The sequence below is a fragment of the Ranitomeya imitator genome, chromosome 1 (assembly GCF_032444005.1).
Source record: "Ranitomeya imitator isolate aRanImi1 chromosome 1, aRanImi1.pri, whole genome shotgun sequence".
NCBI classification, from domain to species: domain Eukaryota; kingdom Metazoa; phylum Chordata; class Amphibia; order Anura; family Dendrobatidae; genus Ranitomeya; species Ranitomeya imitator.
The window spans coordinates 952,282,703-952,304,278 of record NC_091282.1 but is presented as its reverse complement, the minus strand read 5'-3'; the positions used below and the strand labels follow the sequence as shown (position 1 = coordinate 952,304,278).

The 21,576-nt window shown below is 42.6% G+C and overlaps 1 protein-coding gene across 1 annotated transcript in view; it reads right to left on the bottom strand.

The window, feature by feature from the left end:
- Positions 1-399: 399 nt before the first annotated feature.
- Positions 400-21,576, bottom strand: part of ARHGEF38 (Rho guanine nucleotide exchange factor 38) — a 160,647-nt gene continuing 139,470 nt past the window's right edge. The window contains exons 11-14 of the mRNA XM_069743688.1: positions 10,262-10,402; positions 9,055-9,253; positions 1,705-1,967; positions 400-1,514 (exon numbers count right to left, since the gene is read on the bottom strand). Coding sequence (XP_069599789.1) covers positions 1,329-1,514; positions 1,705-1,967; positions 9,055-9,253; positions 10,262-10,402 — 789 coding nt within the window. The 3' untranslated portion in view covers positions 400-1,328. The remainder of the gene's footprint in view (positions 1,515-1,704; positions 1,968-9,054; positions 9,254-10,261; positions 10,403-21,576) is intronic.

Sequence of the window (21,576 nt, the reverse complement as noted above, 5' to 3'; positions counted from 1 at the left end):
ATGCCTTACTCTTAACTAGTCTATCTAAGTATTACTTTTTGATGTGCATCACTTTCAAGGAGTGGGGATATTAGGACACATGGAGCCGCGTGCCCTTTTATATTTATCTGTATGCTATTATCTGTGGCGCCATAGTTTTGGTTCCTAGCAGCTCAGGCCTTATCATCGGCCTTTCCCTAAGTGGTTTTTACTGTGTATATCCATTTACCTCATGTCTCCTATGTTGTATATGTTACTTATTTGATTTACTTGTGTTTCTTTATGTGGCAAATATATTAGCTAATATGCTGTCCATATAGGAGTCTGAGGATAATTTATACCTGTTGTACCTTTTTGTTCCCCCTGCATTTGTATACAGGCACATGCCTTATTTTAGGCTATTGTTTTTCTATGGTTTTTAGATGTTTTTAATGTTTTTGTCCTGTGTTATACTTCAATAAAAGCTGTGTTTGTTGCACATTTCTTTGCTGTCTGGTGATCCCCTTGTATGGCCTTTGCTTTTTCTTTTTTGTTTTCTACATATTTGTGTACTAAGGTCAGGGTTGGATCCCAGTTCAGTATTTATTTCGTGGTGCCCCCTTACCATATGTCCCCAATTTTAGCTAGATCACATTGCCTTATTCCACAATACTACTGGAGCAAATGGGGGTAATTCTTATATAGAGCGCTGGATAAGGTCGTGTATTTATTGACTCAATGTCATCCTTTCCAAAACTTGACTGACATTATAGAACCATTTATTAGGAGAACAAGGTCCATTAAAAAAATGAGCTAGGAACCCAGCAGTCCTTGATCAGTTCTCCAATGGTGCCATCACAGGAGACATTACACGATGCACGGTGAATGCGGTGTCCTAATGTACAGATATGTCATTAAATCCAAAGACGTGAGTAATCCCTTTAACTCTTCACTTACAGAAAGCTGTATTATCAAGGGAATTCTAAATGTAAAGAACATGAACAGAATCTTTTTTTTTACCTGGACTTACAGAGAGTAGTTTTGAGTGTACTCTGATTTAGTAGGTCTCACTGATCTTTGGATTCTGTTACGTTCAGTGCATTGATCATGCTTCATACGTACAGTGAAATGATGGACATCATACACAAATAAAACATAGAAGTGCTTTACACTTAAAATATCTCTGCTCTATAGAGGTTACAATCAGTAAACCTATCGGCGGGTTTATTCCTCGACTTCAGTTACCGTCTCATGTCACATTGTTTTGTCTACAGCCCCAAGAAATGGATCCTTCACATCAGATAAATATAGGACGCATCTAAAGAGGGATTCTAAACCATCACTGTCCCAAAACAGAGAAGAACATGATTCTAGGCGTATGTCATCTTCCCAAGATAATTGGCTGGCACATAACCTTTTTGGCCATGTGCCTCTCCGAGCCACCACTCTTTGTTTCCACTCAGGTCACAAAACCTAATGATTCTGACCCTCTGATGCTCCTCAAGGGTGAGTTCCTGTTGACTCCGGGCTTCAAAAGCATAAACAGCATAGAAAATCTGAAATATACACAAAAAGAGCCCATTACATAGACTGCTAGGTATAAATGTTATGAAGTTGTGTAAGAGTAGGACTGCTGATCACTAATAATGATATACTCTATTATTCTAATAGGCATATTCTTTTAAAACAAGTAATGATAACATGCCACTGCCATATTTGTAAAGAAACGGAAATGGAGATACTTACATGGCAATCCTCACTGCTTTGACAACTGTCTGTATCGGTTTCATTAATTTCATGCTTTTCGTCATCTCCATTGGAGGATGGACTGCTGTCTCCAGCACTTCCCTGTGACGCACGACTGTTTCTGTCACGAGAAGGCCGGGGCGAGACAAACAGGCTTAGGTCATCAAAATCTTCTTCACAAAAAGCACTGTCTGATGAATCTTTCTGTTGCCGTCCTGGGTTGTAGGGTTTGAGGAAGGATGAATAGACATAGCCTTGTAGTACTGTAAAGGGAAAGTAAGGGGATAAGTGTAAGAAAGATCGATGCAACCTGTTGGAGTATACAAAAGCTGCAGGCTTATACTGTGAGAACTGTTTAGCAGATGGTCTTGAATAAAAGGGGTTGTCTACTACTTCAACAACCCTTTCTCACTCTGTATGTTTCCTCCAATAAAACAACACTGCTGCTCTCTCTTACTTCATCCAGATGTATGTGTTACGTCCAAAGGTGGGGAGACTGAAACCAGCGCTGATTGGCTGCAGGGATTATGTGACATAATAATGTTATGCAAGCCCCAGGAGACACAGTGCCGACACCGCAGGAATGGCGCCGTCATCAGAGTGGAGTATAAGTGTTATTATTTTACTAGGGGTTGTCCAATATTTGATTACTGGGTGAAAGCTAAAATATGCAAGACAACCAACCCTCCATACTCCATAATTCATGTATTAGAACACTGTTCAGGGTAATATAGCATGAGCACTAGTACTAAATCTCTAACATTCTAATGTATTGTGCTACTAACAGTCAGTGTAAACTAGCTTGGAGGATACCCCTATAATAAAACATAACTTTTAATAAAACGCATAAAACCTATACAACTCAACTAACAAAAACCAAAAAAAGTGCTCATGTGAACCAGTGCTCAAAAGATAAAAATTGGTTGGATCACACCAATGATAGCAGAGCGGTATGCCTCTCCAATAATAGCAGACGTATGGTCACCATAGAATACCTACCAGTATCCTTGACTGAAGGTCCGTAGTCCACGTATAGGGATAGGGGCTGGGTGTGGGGTGATATCTTTCTTCCCTGTTATACCCGTTCGAACTCCTGTCCTAACAAGGACAGGCCCCAAGTGATCCCTAACTATGGACTCCACCAAAACATGGACAGTAGCAGATTCTCCCAACACGTTTCATATCCTATAGCGGAGACTCATCAGGGGAGCAGACATGCCAGTAGGATCTGGCCAATAGTCCAATAGAGGTCCAATATAAGTCCTTTTAGATGCAGGGACCCGCAGTGGCTAGGTACCCATAAATCCATCTGTGTTCTCGGTAACAATCCTTAACCCCACTCACAAAACATGTCCTTAAATAGCTGATGAATTGAGGCACGCCTCTGCACCTGTGAATAATTAGCTAGCCCTTTAACATGTGCCCATCAAGGCTACCATATAGGGAGGGGGTTGGTATAGGATTTACTATACTTACAGGTAACGCCGGCATCACGTGCGCCTACCCCACGCACCTGTTAATGGCTTGCGCTCCAAGCACTGGAACGCTTGTCGACCGGACGTGCCGCCGCCATATTGTGTGTGTCACTTCCGGTAGGGGACACCGTTATCGCGGTGTTAATGGCTTGCGCTCCAAATACTGGAACACTTGCCAAACGGAAGTGTGGCCGCCATATTGTGTGTGTCGTTTCCGGTGGTGTGTATCTTGCTATCACGCCCCTCCTGTGCACTATAATACTGGGCCGCATTTTAGATATGTATATATCACTATTGTGCATGAGCATACCTATATTAATGGGGTGCTAGCGCTATCATGCGCAGTATGGAGTATTCAGTATCATTGCGCAGCCGCTCCTATCTAAAATGTATTATAGCGCACAGGAGGGGCGTGATAGCAGCCCCAGCCCCTATCCCTATACGTGGACTACGAACCTCCAGTCAAGGATACTGGGAGGTATTCTTTGCTGACCATACGTCTGCAATTATTGGAGAGACATACCGCCCTGCTATCATTGGTGTGATCCAACCAATTTTTATCTTTTGAGCACTGGCTCACATGAGCACTTTTTTGGTTTTTGTTAGTTGAGTTATATAGATTTTATGCGTTTTATTAAAAGTTATATTTTATTATAGGGGTATCCTCCAAGCTAGTTTACATTGTTAACCCTGAGAGTACAATAATAGTGGTGATCATTTCACACTATAGCTAATTGTATCTACTAACAGTCAGGTCAAATATTCAGCCAATCAGCAACAAGACGCACTGGCATCTAAGTCTGAAACTTACGATTGGAAGGACATGACTGCAGCCTGAGGAGTTTCACTGCCTCAAATTACCTTTACCATTAACAAATGGAAATAGTCAAGCCAATACAGATAAAAAAAAATGTTACTATTTTACTTCCACAGAATTTTAAACATCAAAAAATATGATCCATATAAAATGTGTTGCAGAAAAAAAAATCACTGGTACCATGAATATGGACAAGTATATGTTTGAACCCTGTTGGTTAAAGGGAACCTGTCATTAGATTAATGCTGCCTGACCCGCACCGCTCAAGTTGATTGACAAGAAGCCGGCAGGGGTGTCATCGACTAGTCAGGTCTTTGCCTATAGTCTCCAGAAGGCTTTTCAAACTTTTCAAAATTGCTGCATGTTTCATAATTAAACATACCTGACTGCAATGAAGCTGTCTGGCTCTGATTTATGGTGCCCGGGAGAAGCCGGTGGGGCCCGGCAGGACTAGCCAACTCTCTCCCTATAATCCCCATCCAGTTTCTCCCTGCACCGCTCCAGTTGATTAACAAAAAGCCAGCTGACGCCACACTAGACAAATCAGCTCTCTCCTATAGTCCCAAAATATATTTTCGCTAAAATGCAGCAATATTTCAGAATGAAACATACCTGGCTGCAATCAAGCTGTGATTCATGCTGACAGTTGTTCAGATGCTGCTGAAATAGAATAGTGACCTTTTTATCCGTATTAGTTGGACTATTCATATTTTTTTCTGCTATTAATGCTTACAAGGAGCACTGTTTGTGTCGTGGATCAAATGAAGCCTCAAATAGGTGCACTGGTTTCTACTTTACGGCAATGCGGGGTGGTATTGACAGTGAATAGCGGTTTTATTTGAAATGATAGGCCATTAATGTGTTTTGGGCCATTGTAAAAGTCATGTTTTTTTTTTTTATAAAACCTGCTTTAAAACTGGAAAGAATGTGTGAGATAGCACCAATCAAGTTGAAAAACTATTCATGGACTCGTACCTTTTTCACGCCTGACAATAAATACAGCAAGGGCCTAATACATTATTGCGTTTGCATCTTTATTGTCTAACTAGCTGAAGAGCCCGGAGTTGCCTGGGCATAGTAAATATCTGTGGTTAGTTATAGCACCTCACTTCTCTTATTTTCCCATCACGCCTCTCATTTTCCCAATCACCTCTTTCATTTTCCCCCTCACATCTCTCATTTTCTCCCTCACTCTTCTCATTCCCCCCTAACACTTGTCATTTCAACCTCACATCTGTCATTTTCTGATCACTCCACTATTTTTCCTCACTCCTCTCATTTTGCACTCACACCTTTTCATTTTCACCTCACACCTCTCATTTTCACCTCATCACCTCAGTATATACATGTTTGTCATCTCCCTTATATATAGTATACATCTGTATGTCATCTCCTGTATATAGTATATACCTGTATGTCATCTCCCCTGTATAAAGTATATACCTGCTGTGTGTCATCTCCCCTATATATAGTATATACCTGAATGTCATCTCCTTCTATATATAGTATATACCTGTATGTAATCTCCTCCTGTATATATATATACATGTGTGTCATCTCCCCTGTATATAGTATATATCTGTGTGTCATCTCCTCCTGTATATAGTATATACCTGCATGTCATCTTCTATATATAGCATATACCTGTATGTCATCTCCTCCTGTATATAGTATATACCTGTGTGTCATCTGCTCCTGTATATAGTATATACCTGTGTGTCATCTCCTCCTGTATATAGTATATACCTGTATGTCATCTCCTCCTGTATATATATGTACCTGTATGTCATCTCCTCCTCTATATAGTGTATACCTGTGTGTCATCTCTCCTGTATATAGTATATATCTGTGTGTCATCTCCCCTGTATATAGTATATACCTGTGTGTCATCTCCTCCTGTATTAGACCTCGTTCACACGTTATTTGCTCAGTATTTTTACCTCAGTATTTGTAAGCTAAATTGGCAGCCTGATAAATCCCCAGCCAACAGGAAGCCCTCCCCCTGGCAGTATATATTAGCTCACACATACACATAATAGACAGGTCATGTGACTGACAGCTGCCATATTTCCTATATGGTACATTTGTTGTAGTTTGTCTGCTTATTAATCAGATTTTTATTTTTGAAGGATAATACCAGACTTGTGTGTGTTTTAGGACGAGTTTCGTTTGTCAAGTTGTGTGTTGACTTGCGTGTGGCGACATGCATGTAGCGACTTTTGTGAGATGAGTTTTGTGTGGCAACATGCGTGTAGCAACTTTTTGTGTGTCGAGTTGCATGTGACAGGTTAGTGTAGCAAGTTGTGTGCAGCAAGTTTTGCGCATGGCGAGTTTTGCACGTGGCGAGTTTTGTGTGTGGTGCCTTTTGAGTATGTGCAAGTTTTGTGTGAGGCAACTTTTGCATGTGTTGCAACTTTTGTGCATGTGGCAATTTTTCCGCGTGTGCAAGTTTTGCACTTGTGACGAGTTTTGCAAGAGCCTAGTTTTTGCATGTGGCGAGTTTTGCGCGTGGCGAGTTTTGAGTGGCGACTTTTGTGTTTCGACTTTTATGTGGCGAGGTTGGTGTATTTGTGGTGAAATGTGTGCTGAGGGTAATATGTGTTCAAGCACATGGTAGTGTGTGGCGCATTTTGTGTGTGTGTTCATAGCAACTGTACGGTATATACTCTTTGGCGCCATCGCTCTCATTCTTTAAGTCCCCCTTGTTCACATCTGGCAGCTGTCAATTTGCCTCCTACACTTTTCCTTTCATTTTTTCCTATTATGTAGATAGGGGCAAAATTGTTTGGTGAATTGGAAAGCGCAGGGTTAAAATTTCACCTCACAACATAGCCTATGACACTCTCGGGGTCCAGATGTGTGACTTTGCAAAATTTTGTGGCTGTAGCTGCGACGCCTCCAACACTTTTCCTTTCACTTTTTTCCCCATTATGTAGATAGGGGCAAAATTGTTTGGTGAATTGGAACGCGCGGGGTTAAAATTTCGCCTCACAACATAGCCTATGACGCTCTCGGGGTCCAGACGTGTGACTGTGCAAAATTTTGTGGCTGTAGCTGCGACGGTGCAGATGCCAATCCCGGACATACATACACACACACACATACACACACACACATTCAGCTTTATATATTAGATTTTGGTGCTTTTCACCTGTTTTTCATTTGTGCCTTACTCTTTTCTTTTATTTTGCGCTTTTTTAAAGTCTATTCTATATCTGTTTGCCTGTCTTTTATATTGCTTGTCGAGGTTTGGAGTTACCTGATGTTTTCAGCTGATTTATCAATTGCGAATTTTTAAAAAGTTGAAACATTTTTGCTGAAATATACTCCAGCACCCCCTGAAGTGATTTTATGTACACAGGGATTTTTTTCAGCAACTTTTGCAACACTTTAGCAGAACATTTCACACTAAAACATCTCAAAATAAGTTAAAGGCAAGCATAAAGAGCATTTTTGATTTTGCACAAAATTCATGAACCACATTGCACCACTTTGAAGAATTTGTTGTCACGCTGTTGCGGTATTCAGTAAGGAAGGGGGTCTTCAAACTGTCCCTGGAACTGGCACCCTAACTATCCCTGTCCTGGGGGTACTCTTAAGGGAAGAGATGCCCAAGTCTCCGATCTTACTATGCACCTGTTAATGTCCTAAGAAGGCCTGGGACAGATATGTTAGGGTATTAATACGTAAGACAAACAGGGATAACAAAAAGCAACTTACATACAAAAATGCTCACTAAGGGTAGAGAGGAATAAAGGGAAGGATAGGAAGGTACAAACCAAATGGGGATAGGATAATTGAGAAAGAATACATCCCAAAACAGCATACAACAATCTCCAACAGCAACTACAAACTCCAACTTCAGCACACCAACTCCAGCTAGCCAGGAAGTAAACTTTCACAGGTGGGGATGAGAAGGTCTAGCCAAATTTTATAGAGAAATGAAATTAGCAGGTCAGGATCAGCTGTGAGATGGAGCTGCATGTCTGTAACCAGAATACAAAGAGTCATTAACCTCTTCAGCGCCAAAGGAAACACAGTCTATTTAATATGAGGAACAAATCACACAGGCTAATGGAAGACCTGTGATTCACAGTATGTAAAGATCGCCTAACTCCAGATCTACCAGGAGAACGTGACATACTCGTGACTGCAAGATAAAACAAGAAAAATGAATTTAAAAAAATGCAGATGATGAATAGCCCCTGGACGGATCTTACTCAAGTATAAAGGGGGTATTTCAAAAGTAGAAAAACTTGCCGCACTTGTAATAATATAAAACATGACCTCTTCAGACAATCACTAGCCTTAGCGGTCCTGAGTCGTATTCAATGGCATCACCACTGTGCCCAGTGATTGCCCTTGGAGTGGTGAACATTTATCAGTTCAATAATGTGCTTTTATTACTTATTCTGTTTTAATTTCTTAAATCTGGCAGTGATGTGGTATTGACCCGAGTGGAAATTTTAAGTAGTATTATGACATCTCTGTCAAAGTTAAGGCACAATTAGTGATGAGTAGTGATGAGTGAATGTGCTCAGAATGTGCTCAGATAAGGGTTAGCACGCTTGTGTGCTAATAGAGCATCTTCGGCGTTGTCGAATACTATATTCGAGCCACAACAGCATTTTCCAATCTTGCCTAAAACTTTGCACAATAGTGTACATGCAGGGGGTTCCTGAGCCACTGACTGGGGAACATTTCTGTTGTGGTATAATTGATTTATCCTGAGCAATGGGCTTATTTTATCACTAAAAATGCGTCTTTTCTTAATCTGCATTTTAACTTTAGAATAAAAGCAACACTGATTAATGGCAACACTGGGGGTATAAAACACAGCACCAGTCCTATACTCAGCACTTCATCCAGGCATTTTATGGTCGGGGTGAAAACTTTATAAGTTAGGGACAAGGCCTCTTGATTGAGGCTGAGATTATAACTTTGAAAGTCATGAAAATCAAGTAATTTTCTAGTTGCTTAATAAGAAGGAAACCACTGTGCGGAGAGAGAGGACACACAAAAGAAAGTCAATGTTTGATTGAGTGTTCTTCTACTTACTTCCCGTGTCCACAAACCACCTGCTAGTACTTCCTAAAGGGTCCTTGTGCTCCACAATAGCCACCAGCTCCCCCTCATACAGATCTATATCAAGTTCCTGGGAAGCGTTGCACTTGCGCTTTGCTTGGTAAATTTTCTCCGCACCATAGGTAGACAAGAGCTTGCACCTGTGGCTCTCGGTCTGTCGAGGTAGTTCAGGCTTAATGGAAAACAAACAGGGAAATTATTGACTAAAGGGTTTGCAAAAATTGCTGATGCAAATTGTCAATTTATATAGTGATTTATTCCGGCTGAAAGCTTGAAGCAGGGTTAACTGTTCCATGACAAGTGGACAATGACAAGGTATCACATGTGTGGCATGTTTGCCGTATCCTGACAATTCGCGGTAATTGTAATATATTCCTTTTATTGAAATAATTCTAATTACTTTGTACTTTAATAGATAGACAAAGGCCTAATTCATAACCACATAACATATGACATAAAGATGTTGCTTTGCTTCACTCCTTCAGAGACAGTCTACACAACAAAATGATCACTACATATTGGTACAGTAAACTAGAACGTCGCCTGATTTTTCAGTGCCTTAAATTGGGACAAAGGGCCTTCAATTTAGTGGAAACTTATAAAAGGGTTGTGCCACCTTTTCCAAATGGGGACCCACTGATGATCAGATCATGGCTGCCGGTTCAGCTAATCAATAGCTGATGAAACCTCTGGCGATCCGCTGATATTGTGGACTAAAACTAGGAATGACTGCAAATTTCTCCTACAGTGGCCACTACAGGGGAAACGTGGTATTACATGGTGAACATACAAATGATTGAGTGACCGTGTAATACCTGCATTGAGTCCTCCAGAACGCTTGATGCAGTGTTGTAAGATCCTTCTGTGACAATGCTATGAAGCTGTCTGCTAGGAATAAGATGTCTGAGAGCAGTCTTTAAATGGCTGTAGCTTTTTGACAGTATTTGTCAGCCAACTATTCAAATGACTGATCACAATACAATTACGGTACGTAGGAAATATGCAATGTTTTTAGTGAATTCTAAATGGGGAGCAGGATTTTAAGAGAATTTAGTAGTAGTACTTTCTCATGACCTCTAGGTGTCACTGCTGCTTTAACCCTTCATAAAGCAGTACACACACTTATATACACTAGGACTGAAGATGGCCATGTCACTATGTATTACCAAATATCACTTACCAGTGGAGATAATGTCTTCTTCCTCTCAAAGCTCAGCTTTCGCTCAATAAAAGTGGCATTGCTATTTTCCTTCATAAAGTTTAGATTCTGAAGCTCATCCATGATTCGCTGCTGACCTTCATTCACATTGGCAATGATGAACTGTCAGTAAATATAAAATATGAGTGGGAGTGCAAATACATCAGTGCTAATGCAGTACAGCAACATTCTTTTATTCCAGCATCTGATAGTCCAGAAATTTTAATACTACACTAATTTCTTTTGCCACATAACTTCTAAAAAAACTCTGCAGTTTTGCAGGACTATGAAATAAAACACATATTAATAATAAAATCAGAAATACAAGTAAGTTTTATACAGCTTTTCTCAAAAGTTTATAGACCCTGGCAGAGAATATGAATGATAACACCAAACTTTTCTCCACTGGTTGGGTGAAACCATTTATTGTCAAACTATTGTGTTTTCTCTTTTTAAATCATAATGACAACCCAAAACATCCAAATGACCCTGATCAAAAGTTCACAAAAAAGGATCAGCTGTTGGAAATTCGATGTGCCAGATCCTTCTCTTCCCCAACATTATGTGACGGGGTGGGGGGAGATGGGAGTTAGTGTATCTAAAAATGGGCTTAAAAGTTGTGTCTCCACAACTTTTTTGCCAAAGGATTGCTGCTGCTGGATCCGTTAATTGGTTACTACTGGACAAGTAAATATACAGTGTGTCCGTAAAGTCATGGTGCACTTTTAACCAGTCACAGGATCTATTTATAGTTTAAATTTTGTCGCCCTTTCTCTGGCCCAATCATATCAGACCTGTTCATGAGGAGACATAACAAGAGCCAGTCAAACAACACAAACTCATTTAAGCTGTTGCTGAGCCCCCAGTCAGATTAACCCCTGATAAACTGAACTCTGATTAATACACTGCCAGGTCTGTGATAGCTTATGCCAGCTGTGTGGTTTTCCATGCCTGTCGAGATGTGGACGGCACAGAGGAAAGTTCAGTGTGTTCTGTGGCTCACTAAATTCGACTCCATGACCAAAGTGCTACTTGAATATTTGCACATTTATAACGAAGCGCCACCAAATAGGAATAACATTGCTTGGTGGGATAAGCAGTTGAAAGAAACCTGCAGTTTGGTGGAGAAACTCCGTTCTGGTAGGCCATCAGTCAGTGACGAGTCTGTAGAGGCTATACGGGATAGCTACCTAAGGAGCCCTAAAAAATCTGTGCATGCGTCTGCTCAACAATTACACCTAAGCAAGACTACAGTTCATAAGGTGTTAAAGAAACGTCTCTGTTTTACGGGGTTCAAATTGCGGTTGTTGCACGCTATCAAACCGGCGGATAGACCCAAACGATGCGCGTTTGCTACAGATATGCTTCATGAGATCGACAATGATGCAAGATTTTTGCAGAAGATTGTGTTTAGCGATGAGGCAACCTTCCATATCTGTGGACATGTTCACCGCCATAACGTCTGAATATGGGCTGCTGAACATCCTCATGCCTACGATGAGTATGAACGTAACACCCCTAAAGTGAACGTGTGATGTGGCCTGATGCATGATAAGGTGAGAGGCTCCTTTTTATTCGCGGAACGGTCTGTGACAGCTTGGGGTTATGTGAAGCAACATGTGTACACTGAACGTATCAGCGACATTAATCACTTAAAACAGAGAATCACAGATTTTATTCACTCTGTTACATCAGACGTCCTTACCCGTGTGTGGCAAGAACTTCACTATTGTTTGGATATCTGTAGGGCAACAAATGGAGCCCATATCAAACTGCACTGAATAGGTATGAAACTCAGAGAGTTTTTCTTTTATTTGGAGCAGATTTCACATTTTTATTGTCTTTTGTTGCTTTCCAGTGACTGGTCAAAAGTGCACCATGACTTTACGGACACACTGTAGACTGCTTGCCAGTCTCCAGGAAATTGTAAGGTTCATATGACTTTATTCTAATATGTATGAGAGTATTTACTGCTGGAGAGTTCTAGAGATAAATATACCTGTCTGAAATCGTGCAGTCCGGCTCTTATTCATACATTAATAGCTAAGCTAGTGCCCTTCTCTGTATATACATTGACCATGTTTGAGAAGGTGGCTACATTGACCATATCTGAGAAGGTGGCTACATTAACCATGTCTGAGAAGGTGGCTGGCTTAGATATTGACAGGAGCCAGTCACCTGGTTGTGTTCACACACAGTTCAGCTCACGTGCTGGCATACCATAAAACGTATTTATGATTTTTCATGGACCATTACCATTAATGAACCCCCAGAGTGGGAATCAAGTAGAAAATGATGTTCTTGTAACCTTGTTTGATGATGTTCTTGTAATCTTGGTTTGTATCAATACCATGTTGAAGAGCACCTTCAGCTTATTTAAATGTGACACCTAGACAGGGGGCAAGTGATCTGGTCGCCTTGTCTTTAGACCATCTCCCTTTTAGCCAGGGCCATGTATAGTATTTTGCCTGCCTTCTAGCTCCAGACACATTAAATGCACACACATATAGCCCAAGAAGCATATTCTGCAAGCAGCTTCAAGTCTGTCTCCTGAAACTGGTTTTCGTTTCTGGGATGATGATCTGCTATGAATAAATGTCAAGTAAAATAAAAGGATTCACGCTACGCGGACAGAAGATATATGAGCGAGGTGATTGGCTGTGGCTTTGTGGATACAGAGGTGTTTGGAATTCAGCTCAGCTCTGTGGGGATTGAGCAGGATATAAACTGGAAGCTGATAAGCTTGAGGCAACACAGATAAGCTGCTTCTTTTTGTGGCTTATCGGTATCCTAAGACCCATGTGACTGCTGATACCCCTTGCATCCCATTGTTTATCTCCCTTGCTAATACAAAGCCACAGAAGGCATTGTTGTGCTAATTGTCATTCCCTGCCCAAGGTTCTCCGGGATGCAGGGAGTTAATCCAAGCCTGGAACCCAACAGATGCGAACATGCTGAAATGTGTATGAGATGGCCAACATGCTGGAGACGAGACACATGCTGGCTTTCCATATTGCTTTCTTTCTATTATCACTGGAAATTTACTTGCAAGGCTTCGGAGTAAGAATCACCAATACCGGCATGTACAGGTCCTTCTCAAAAAATTAGCATATAGTGTTAAATTTCATTATTTACCATAATGTAATGTTTACAATTAAACTTTCATATATTATAGATTCATTATCCACCAACTGAAATTTGTCAGGTCTTTTATTGTTTTAATACTGATGATTTTGGCATACAACTCCTGATAACCCAAAAAACCTGTCTCAATAAATTAGCATATCAAGAAAAGGTTCTCTAAACGACCTATTACCCTAATCTTCTAAATCAACTAATTAACTCTAAACACATGCAAAAGATACCTGAGGCTTTTATAAACTCCCTGCCTGGTTCATTACTCAAAACCCCCATCATGGGTAAGACTAGCGACCTGACAGATGTCAAGAAGGCCATCATTGACACCCTCAAGCAAGAGGGTTAAGGTACCGTCACACTTAGCGACGCTGCAGCGATACCGACAACGATCCGGATCGCTGCAGCGTCGCTGTTTGGTCGCTGGAGAGCTGTCACACAGACCGCTCTCCAGCGACCAACGATCCCGAGGTCCCCGGTAACCAGGGTAAACATCGGGTAACTAAGCGCAGGGCCGCGCTTAGTAACCCGATGTTTACCCTGGTTACCATCGTAAAAAACAAACAGTACATACTTACATTCAGCTGTCTGTCCCTTGCCGTCTGTTTGCTGCACTGACTGCTGGCCGCAAAGTGAAAGCAGAGCACAGCCACAGCGGTGAGTCACCGCTGTGTGACTCACCGCTGTGCTGTGCTTTCACTTTCACTTTGCGGCCAGCAGTCAGTGCAGGAAATAGACGGCAAGGGACAGACAGCTGAATGTAAGTATGTACTGTTTGTTTTTTTACGATGGTAACCAGGGTAAACATCGGGTTACTAAGCGCGGCCCTGCGCTTAGTTACCCGATGTTTACCCTGGTTACCAGTGAAGACATCGCTGAATCGGTGTCACACACACCGATTCAGCGATGTCTGCGGGGAGTCCAGCGACGAAATAAAGTTCTGGACTTTCTTCCCCGACCAGCGACAGCACAGCAGGGGCCTGAGCGCTGCTGCCTGTCACACTGGACGATATCGCTAGCGAGGACGCTGCAACGTCACGGATCGCTAGCGATATCGTCTAGTGTGACAGTACCTTAAGACCCAGAAAGAAATTTCTCAACAAATATACTGTTCCCAGAGTGCTGTATCAAGGCACCTCAATGGTAAGTCTGTTGGAAGGAAACAATGTGGCAGAAAACGCTGTACAACGAGAAGAGGAGACCAGACCCTGAGGAAGATTGTGGAGAAGGACCGATTCCAGACCTTGGGGAACCTGAGGAAGCAGTGGACTGAGTCTGGTGTGGAAACATCCAGAGCCACCGTGCACAGGCGTGTGCAAGAAATGGGCTACAGGTGCCGCATTCCCCAGGTAAAGCCACTTTTGAACCATAAACAGCGGCAGAGGCGCCTGACCTGGGCTACAGAGAAGCAGCACTGGACTGTTGCTAAGTGGTCCCAAGTACTTTTTTCTGATGAAAGCAAATTTTGCATGTCATTCGGAAATCAAGGTGCCAGAGTCTGGAGGAAGACTGGGGAGAAGGAAATGCCAAAATGCCTTAAGTCCAGTGTCAAGTACCCACAGTCAGTGATGGTGTGGGGTGCCATGTCAGCTGCTGGTGTTGGTCCACTGTGTTTCATCAAGGGCAGGGTCAATGCAGCTAGCTATCAGGAGATTTTGGAGCACTTCATGCTTCCATCGGCTGAAATGCTTTATGGAGATGAAGATTTCATTTTTCAGCACGACCTGGCACCTGCTCACAGTGCCAAAACCACTGGTAAATGGTTTACTGACCATGGTATTACTGTGCTCAATTGGCCTGCCAACTCTCCTGACCTGAACCCCATAGAGAATCTGTGGGATATTGTGAAGAGAAAGTTGAGAGACGCAAGACCCAACACTCTGGATGAGCTTAAGGCCGCTATTGAAGCATCCTGGGCCTCCATAACATCTCAGCAGTGTCACAGGCTGATTGCCTCCATGCCACACCGCATTGAAGCAGTCATTTCTGCCAAAGGATTCCCGACCAAGTATTGAGTGCATAACTGAACATTATTATTTGATGGTTTTTTTGTTTGTTATTAAAAAACACTTTTATTTGATTGGATGGGTGAAATATGCTAATTTATTGAGACAGGTTTTTTGGGTTATCAGGAGTTGTATGCCAAAATCATCAGTATTAAAACAATAAAAGACCTGACAAATTTCAGTTGGTGGATAATGAATCTATAATATATGAAAGTTTAATTGTAATCATTACATTATGGTAAATAATGAAATTTAACACTATATGCTAATTTTTTGAGAAGGACCTGTATAAAGTCCTTTCTAATATTACATTCTGGGACCCCATAGTGATAGCGTAGAAATATATTTTTGGAACTTGTTTCATTTAAAGGGATACTCTTAATGCCCCCATACGCATTAAATAAAAGTCGGCAGAACCCACCGATTTTGGTATTATCAGCCAACCATCTGATGTGTATGGGAGCTCGTAAATGTTCCCTTCCAGATTACATTGGAAGCTATGGCAGTGAATCATTAATGTGCTTACCCCTGAAATAAGTTGCAATATATTTTTGCAAATCAGCAGTTGCATACAAATATTGTGATTTTTGGTGTTTCCACACCATTCCCGGCCAGCTGTGGCGATATGGGATTCGCAGGGTGAAGGCATGGGCAGAATAGTGCATTGTCATGCCCGCCTGTCAAATTTATCATAAGCTATGATACCGGCTAATGTACATTTCTGAAGACGGTGCACGCTGGGTACCAGACACGTCTGAATTATTGAGTGGCAAATGCTGCTTGATGAATCCAGTCAGTGTACTTCAGGTGGCACTTCATTAAGACTGGAGGGCATCACAAGTACAACTATAAGTATTGGGCAGTTGGAGATAAGTTGCTGACAAAGGAGCCTGGCAGTGGCTCTTCCTCGGAGAATAATGGGGAGAGAGCTGACAGATGCATGATAGCTCAGCCAACAGCTATAGAAGGTGTATAGCCAGTTTTAGGTTCTATGCAGACTGCATCCGGAGTTTCATCTGAGAGATGCAGTACTGGGCAAAAGTGTTAGGCAGGTGTGTAAAAAATGACCCGATCAGCCTCAGTATTAGTGTATATATGGATGGATACTTCTTCATGAAGGGCTAAAGCAGCAGTAACTGTTAAAGATCAAAGTGCTAAAAACTGGAGTACAAGAGAAATCTATATCAAATCAATATTTGGTGTGACTAATCTTTCCCTTCAAAACAGCATCAATTCTTCCAGGTACACTGCGCAGTTTTTGAAGGGACTTGTCAGGGAGGTTGTTCCAAACATCTTGGAGAATTAATCACAGATCTTCTGTGGATGTAGGCTTGCACAAATTCTTCTGTCTCGTTATGTAATCCCAGACAGATTCGATGATCAGGACTACTTGGGCGGCAATATCATCACTTCCAGAACTTCTTGTTCTTCTTTACTCTGAAGATTGTTCTTAATGACATTGGCTGTATGTTTGCATCTGAACGTATTCTGTAGCAGGAAAACTACTCAATCAGATGCTTCCCTGATGATAGTGCATGATGGTTTGGTATCTCCCTCTATTCCTCTGCGTTTAGGACACCATTAATCCTGACCAAATCCCCAACTCCATTTACTAAAATGCAGCCCCAGAGCCCCCACCATGCTTCACTGGTACCTGTAGCCACATTATTTTACTGCACTCCAGCCCTTTGGTGAACTGACTGCCTTCTGTTATAGCCAAATATTTCAAACTTTGACAAATCAGTCCCGAGCATCGCCTGCCTTTTTTCTGAACCTCAGTTCCTATGTTTGTGCATATTTGAGCCTCTTGGTTTTGTTGCCATGCTGAAGATATGATTTTTTGACCACAATTCTTCCATTAAGGTCAGTTCAAGCAAGATCTCTCAGAAAAGAAGATTGGTGTAGTTTAGTCCCACAGTTTGTTGTCAGATCTGAGCTGATGGCACTGCTGGACATATTTAAATTTTGAAGGGAAATACAGCTGAACTAAATTTTATTGGCTGACCACTGCATTTACGGTAATCCATGTTGCGCATTTCTTGGTGTTTCTTCAAAAGAGCTTGTTTAAGCAGATTTTTTTGTTTCATGTTTTTCTTTCCATATCATAATCTTTGTTAAACAACGAAATTAGTAATCTTGCAATTTTCACGCTGGCCACTGAATTTTATTTTAGACTCATCCTTACTGTCCTTTCAGGAAGAGTTTTCAGCTGGCTCCTCATCATCAGAAGGATCACAATGACAGGTAACATCTCTATACATAGCTGATCCCTCTGACCCTGGTCCCTCACCCTTCACATTGCCATTTGCACACACTCATTATTTGTTGTCCTTGTACTATCATTCTACAGCCGAGTGAAATGATTGTCGTGAGGAAGTGTATTTGTTACAGTGTGCCAGAATTCCCTTTGGGCATTGTGAGTTAGAAAATGCATAATGCATTAATTGTTATGTGCTGACACTACTGATTGCCTAATGTGCAATGTCGTTTGTATTTTACTGCCATCGACTTGCTAATGTATACGCATGAGAGGTATGTATTAGAAGCTTCCAGAAAGGTGTGAATTGGTCTTTCCGATAAACAAGGCCTGCTATTGTCAAGGAGATCAATTTAATCTTACTGGGTCAAAATACAGCAGACCCTCATGGCATTGTGTGAACTTGAAGCACCGATACACCCGGAATATCATTCCAGTTCACGCTGAGGGGGACATCATTCTCCACATAGCTACCTCCACAAGGGAGTGATGGTTTTCGATAATTAGGAAACGTGGGGCTCAACAAATGGTCTCTTGCTGTACTGGTCTTTTGTGCTTCTCCGGTGGGGGCCAGTGTTATGTGACTGCCAAGCCACAAATTCGCTCTACTCTACTCTCTGTGATAGGGAATTACATCTAATGTGCCTTTAGGAATGAGACTGCATTATGGTTCCAAAGTTTTCTTCAATAATTAAGTGTTACATTTACAAGTTTATGCTCGTGTCCGGATGCTTTTAATTGCACTTACATCACGGACACGTCAACACTTGCAGCCAGACACGACTTCAATAGGAGTGCCCTCTTGGGGTCCTAGACTGTCCTAATAAGTCCAATCTCTAAACATTGTTGTGGATACGAGGGAAGTATTTCAGCGCCAACACTCCACTTCTGATACTCTGACTGTCCATCTGCGGTCAGTGAAACACTGACATGGACACACAACAATTAGATGCTTCAATACTAAAGATAGTGTCGGTATCTGTACGATGTGTCTGATGTCCATGTGTTGTCTCCTGAAACATCAGGAAATTAAAGTTTAGCAAAGTCCTAGTGGGCAGTGTGAAAATTGCAAGATTTATTTATTTTTTCACTTTTAATACAGTTTATGATATGGGGAAAACATTGCTAAAAATAAAAGTAATACATATAACACAAAAACCTGATTTAAACAATAGCTAATTTTCTGATGATTGCTGGAGGGGAGATAGGTGTAATGGCGTTGTTACATCCGGTCCGGTCCCTGTACCTTCGCGAGGTCCCCGTCGGGACTCCCGCTCTGTGCCAGCTCCATGCTGTCCTGACAGGTCCTCTGCTTCCCCGTCCTCCTCTGCTTCCTGGCATGCAGCCAGCAGGTCCTCGGTCTGTGTGCTTAGGTCGTGCACGCGCTCGCTCCCGGTCTCTTAAAGAGACAGCGCACATTTTCCAAAAAGTGCTTTTGACCAATAGTTAATGATTACTATGTCTAGCCCCTCCACCATAGGGAGGGTGCCAGAGCAACAAGTATTCTCAGTTGCTAACTTCCGGTTCCTGCTAGCATGTGCTTCTGTTTATGAAGTTCTCTGCCAGTGCTCCGCTTACACTGTTTGTCTTCACAGACTATCTGCTACCCGTTACCTGGCTTTCCTGGACGATCTCCAATCTGCTTACTCCAGCTACGTCTCGTCCCACCATTCAGTTACCTGAACCTCTGGACAACATCCGTACCGCTGGAACCAGCTGCTACCCGTGCCCCCGGTACCCACCGGTTAGCTCTACGTCACCTTCTAACCCTGCTTGTCCGTCTGTCCCACTGGGTCAGATGCCAAGAGTCCGGGGTCTAACTGGAGGTAGCACCCGTGTCCCCCAGGCATCCCATTCTGACCCTGTTCGAGGGGTCTTACCACGGGTGTCTGGGGCTCACGTAGTCACGCCCCCTTCAGAGCCCCACGGACCGTGGTGCCGAGGTTCATCGTTAAATTACAATAAAAACGAATGTGAACTTCACCATCTGTGCCTCCGTTTCCATTCGTTACAGGCGTCAGTGATTTAAAGCCAGAGTATTTTCCTCCAGCACTCTAAAGTGTGGTGAGGCTTAAACTAAAGTTGCATAAATTGGCTGATTTTATGTGGATATTCATAGAGCGGGTGGGAGAATGTCCACCTTATCTTAACCTGCAGAGCTGACGCCACCATGTTCTGACAGGACCTGTGTGATATCACAGGCATGTGATCAGTCACATGATGGAGTAGTCACATGGTCTGGGGCTTAAGTAGCTTATTTTCAGAGGCCGTAGTGTTGTGGGTCTAGTCAGGAACACTCCAGAGAAGTGGTTTTGGGCTGTGATTTTTAACTGAATCATGGGTTGTGCTAATCCTGAGCGGGCTGCCCCGCTACTACAAGGACTTTACCTAGAGTTACCATTTTGTTTTATTTTGCTGCTTTGCCCAGAGTGCCATATTTATTTTGTGCATAACCTTTGGTTTATGCTGTACTTAATAAACCAAGTGCATCTTTCAAGCCGCAGTGTTCCCGTGACTACCTCCGTGTGCAACTGAGTGAGTTGATCTACCACAGGTGGTGTTAGAAGTGCAGGCAGCATTCTCAGCAAACACATGTGATGGCCACAAGTCAGAGTGTGACATCAGGCAAGATGGAGGACCTGATTAAACATTTGCTACAAGCACAACAGCAACTGCAACATCAGCAGTGTGATGCCGATTGTGAAGGAGAATCTCTTCCAAACACAAAAGGCCCAGGAAAGGGTCTACAATCGGTTGGCAAAACTGAGACAGTTTAGCCCAGGGGACCGGGTGATCGTGTTGATCCCCACTATTGAAAGTAAATTCCTGGCCAAGTGGCAAGGACCATACAAGGTGTTTGAGAAGTTGAGTGATGTCATCTACAGGGTCCACCAATCAGGGAGAAGAAAACCATACCAGATGTACCACATTCACCTGCTGAAACCGTGGTGAGACAGGGATCTGGTAGAAGCAATGTGCCTAGGAGCCTATCCTGAAGCCAAGGTCGCGAATGCCTCAGTGGCAGAGACACTGTCGCTGGCCCAGAAACAACAGTGCTGTGAGCTGCATCAGCGGAACCAAGACCTGTTTTTGGAGTTACCAGGATGTACGCAGGTTGTAGGGCATGAAATCCTGACTGAATCACATGTGAGGGTGAACCAAAGGCTGTATTGGATTCCTGAAGCTCGACGCGAGGTGATCTCTGAAGAAGTGAAGAGAATGTTGACCCTGGGCATCATCAAGGAGTCAAAAAGAGGCTTGTCCAGCCCTATTTTTCCTGTGCTGAAGCTGAATGGAGAGTGATGCTTCTGTAATGATTACAGGAAGCTCAATGACGTGTCCAAGTTTGACACTTATCCGATGCCCCGAGTCGATGAGCTTACTAAGAGGCTAGGATCAGCCAGATATATCACCACACTGGACCTGATGAAAGGCTACTGGCAAATTCTCTTGTTTTCAAGTGCCAATGAGAAGATGGACTTCTCTACACCTGACGGGTGCTTCCAGTATACCTGGATGCCATTCGGACTACAAGAAGCCCCAGCTACCTTCCAGAGGGCTATGGACAGGATACTGGTTCCTCACGTGAAGTATGCCACCGCTTACTTGGATGACATCGTGATCTTCAGCCCGGATTGGGGAAGTCACCTGCAGAATGTCCAGGTGGTACTGGACTGAGGAAGGCAGGGTTTACCATAAACCCTAAAGAAGTGTGCCCTCAGAAAAGAAGAGGCTACATACTTAGGCAGTTAACTGGTTCATGCAGCTTTACATGAACACCCGAGCCTTACACTATGGCTGGTCCGAATAACTAAAGCAATTGTTACCATCCACCTCTCGTGTCTCCCCTTTTCCTCATAGTTTGTAAGCTTGCGAGCAGGGCCCTCATTCCTCTTGGT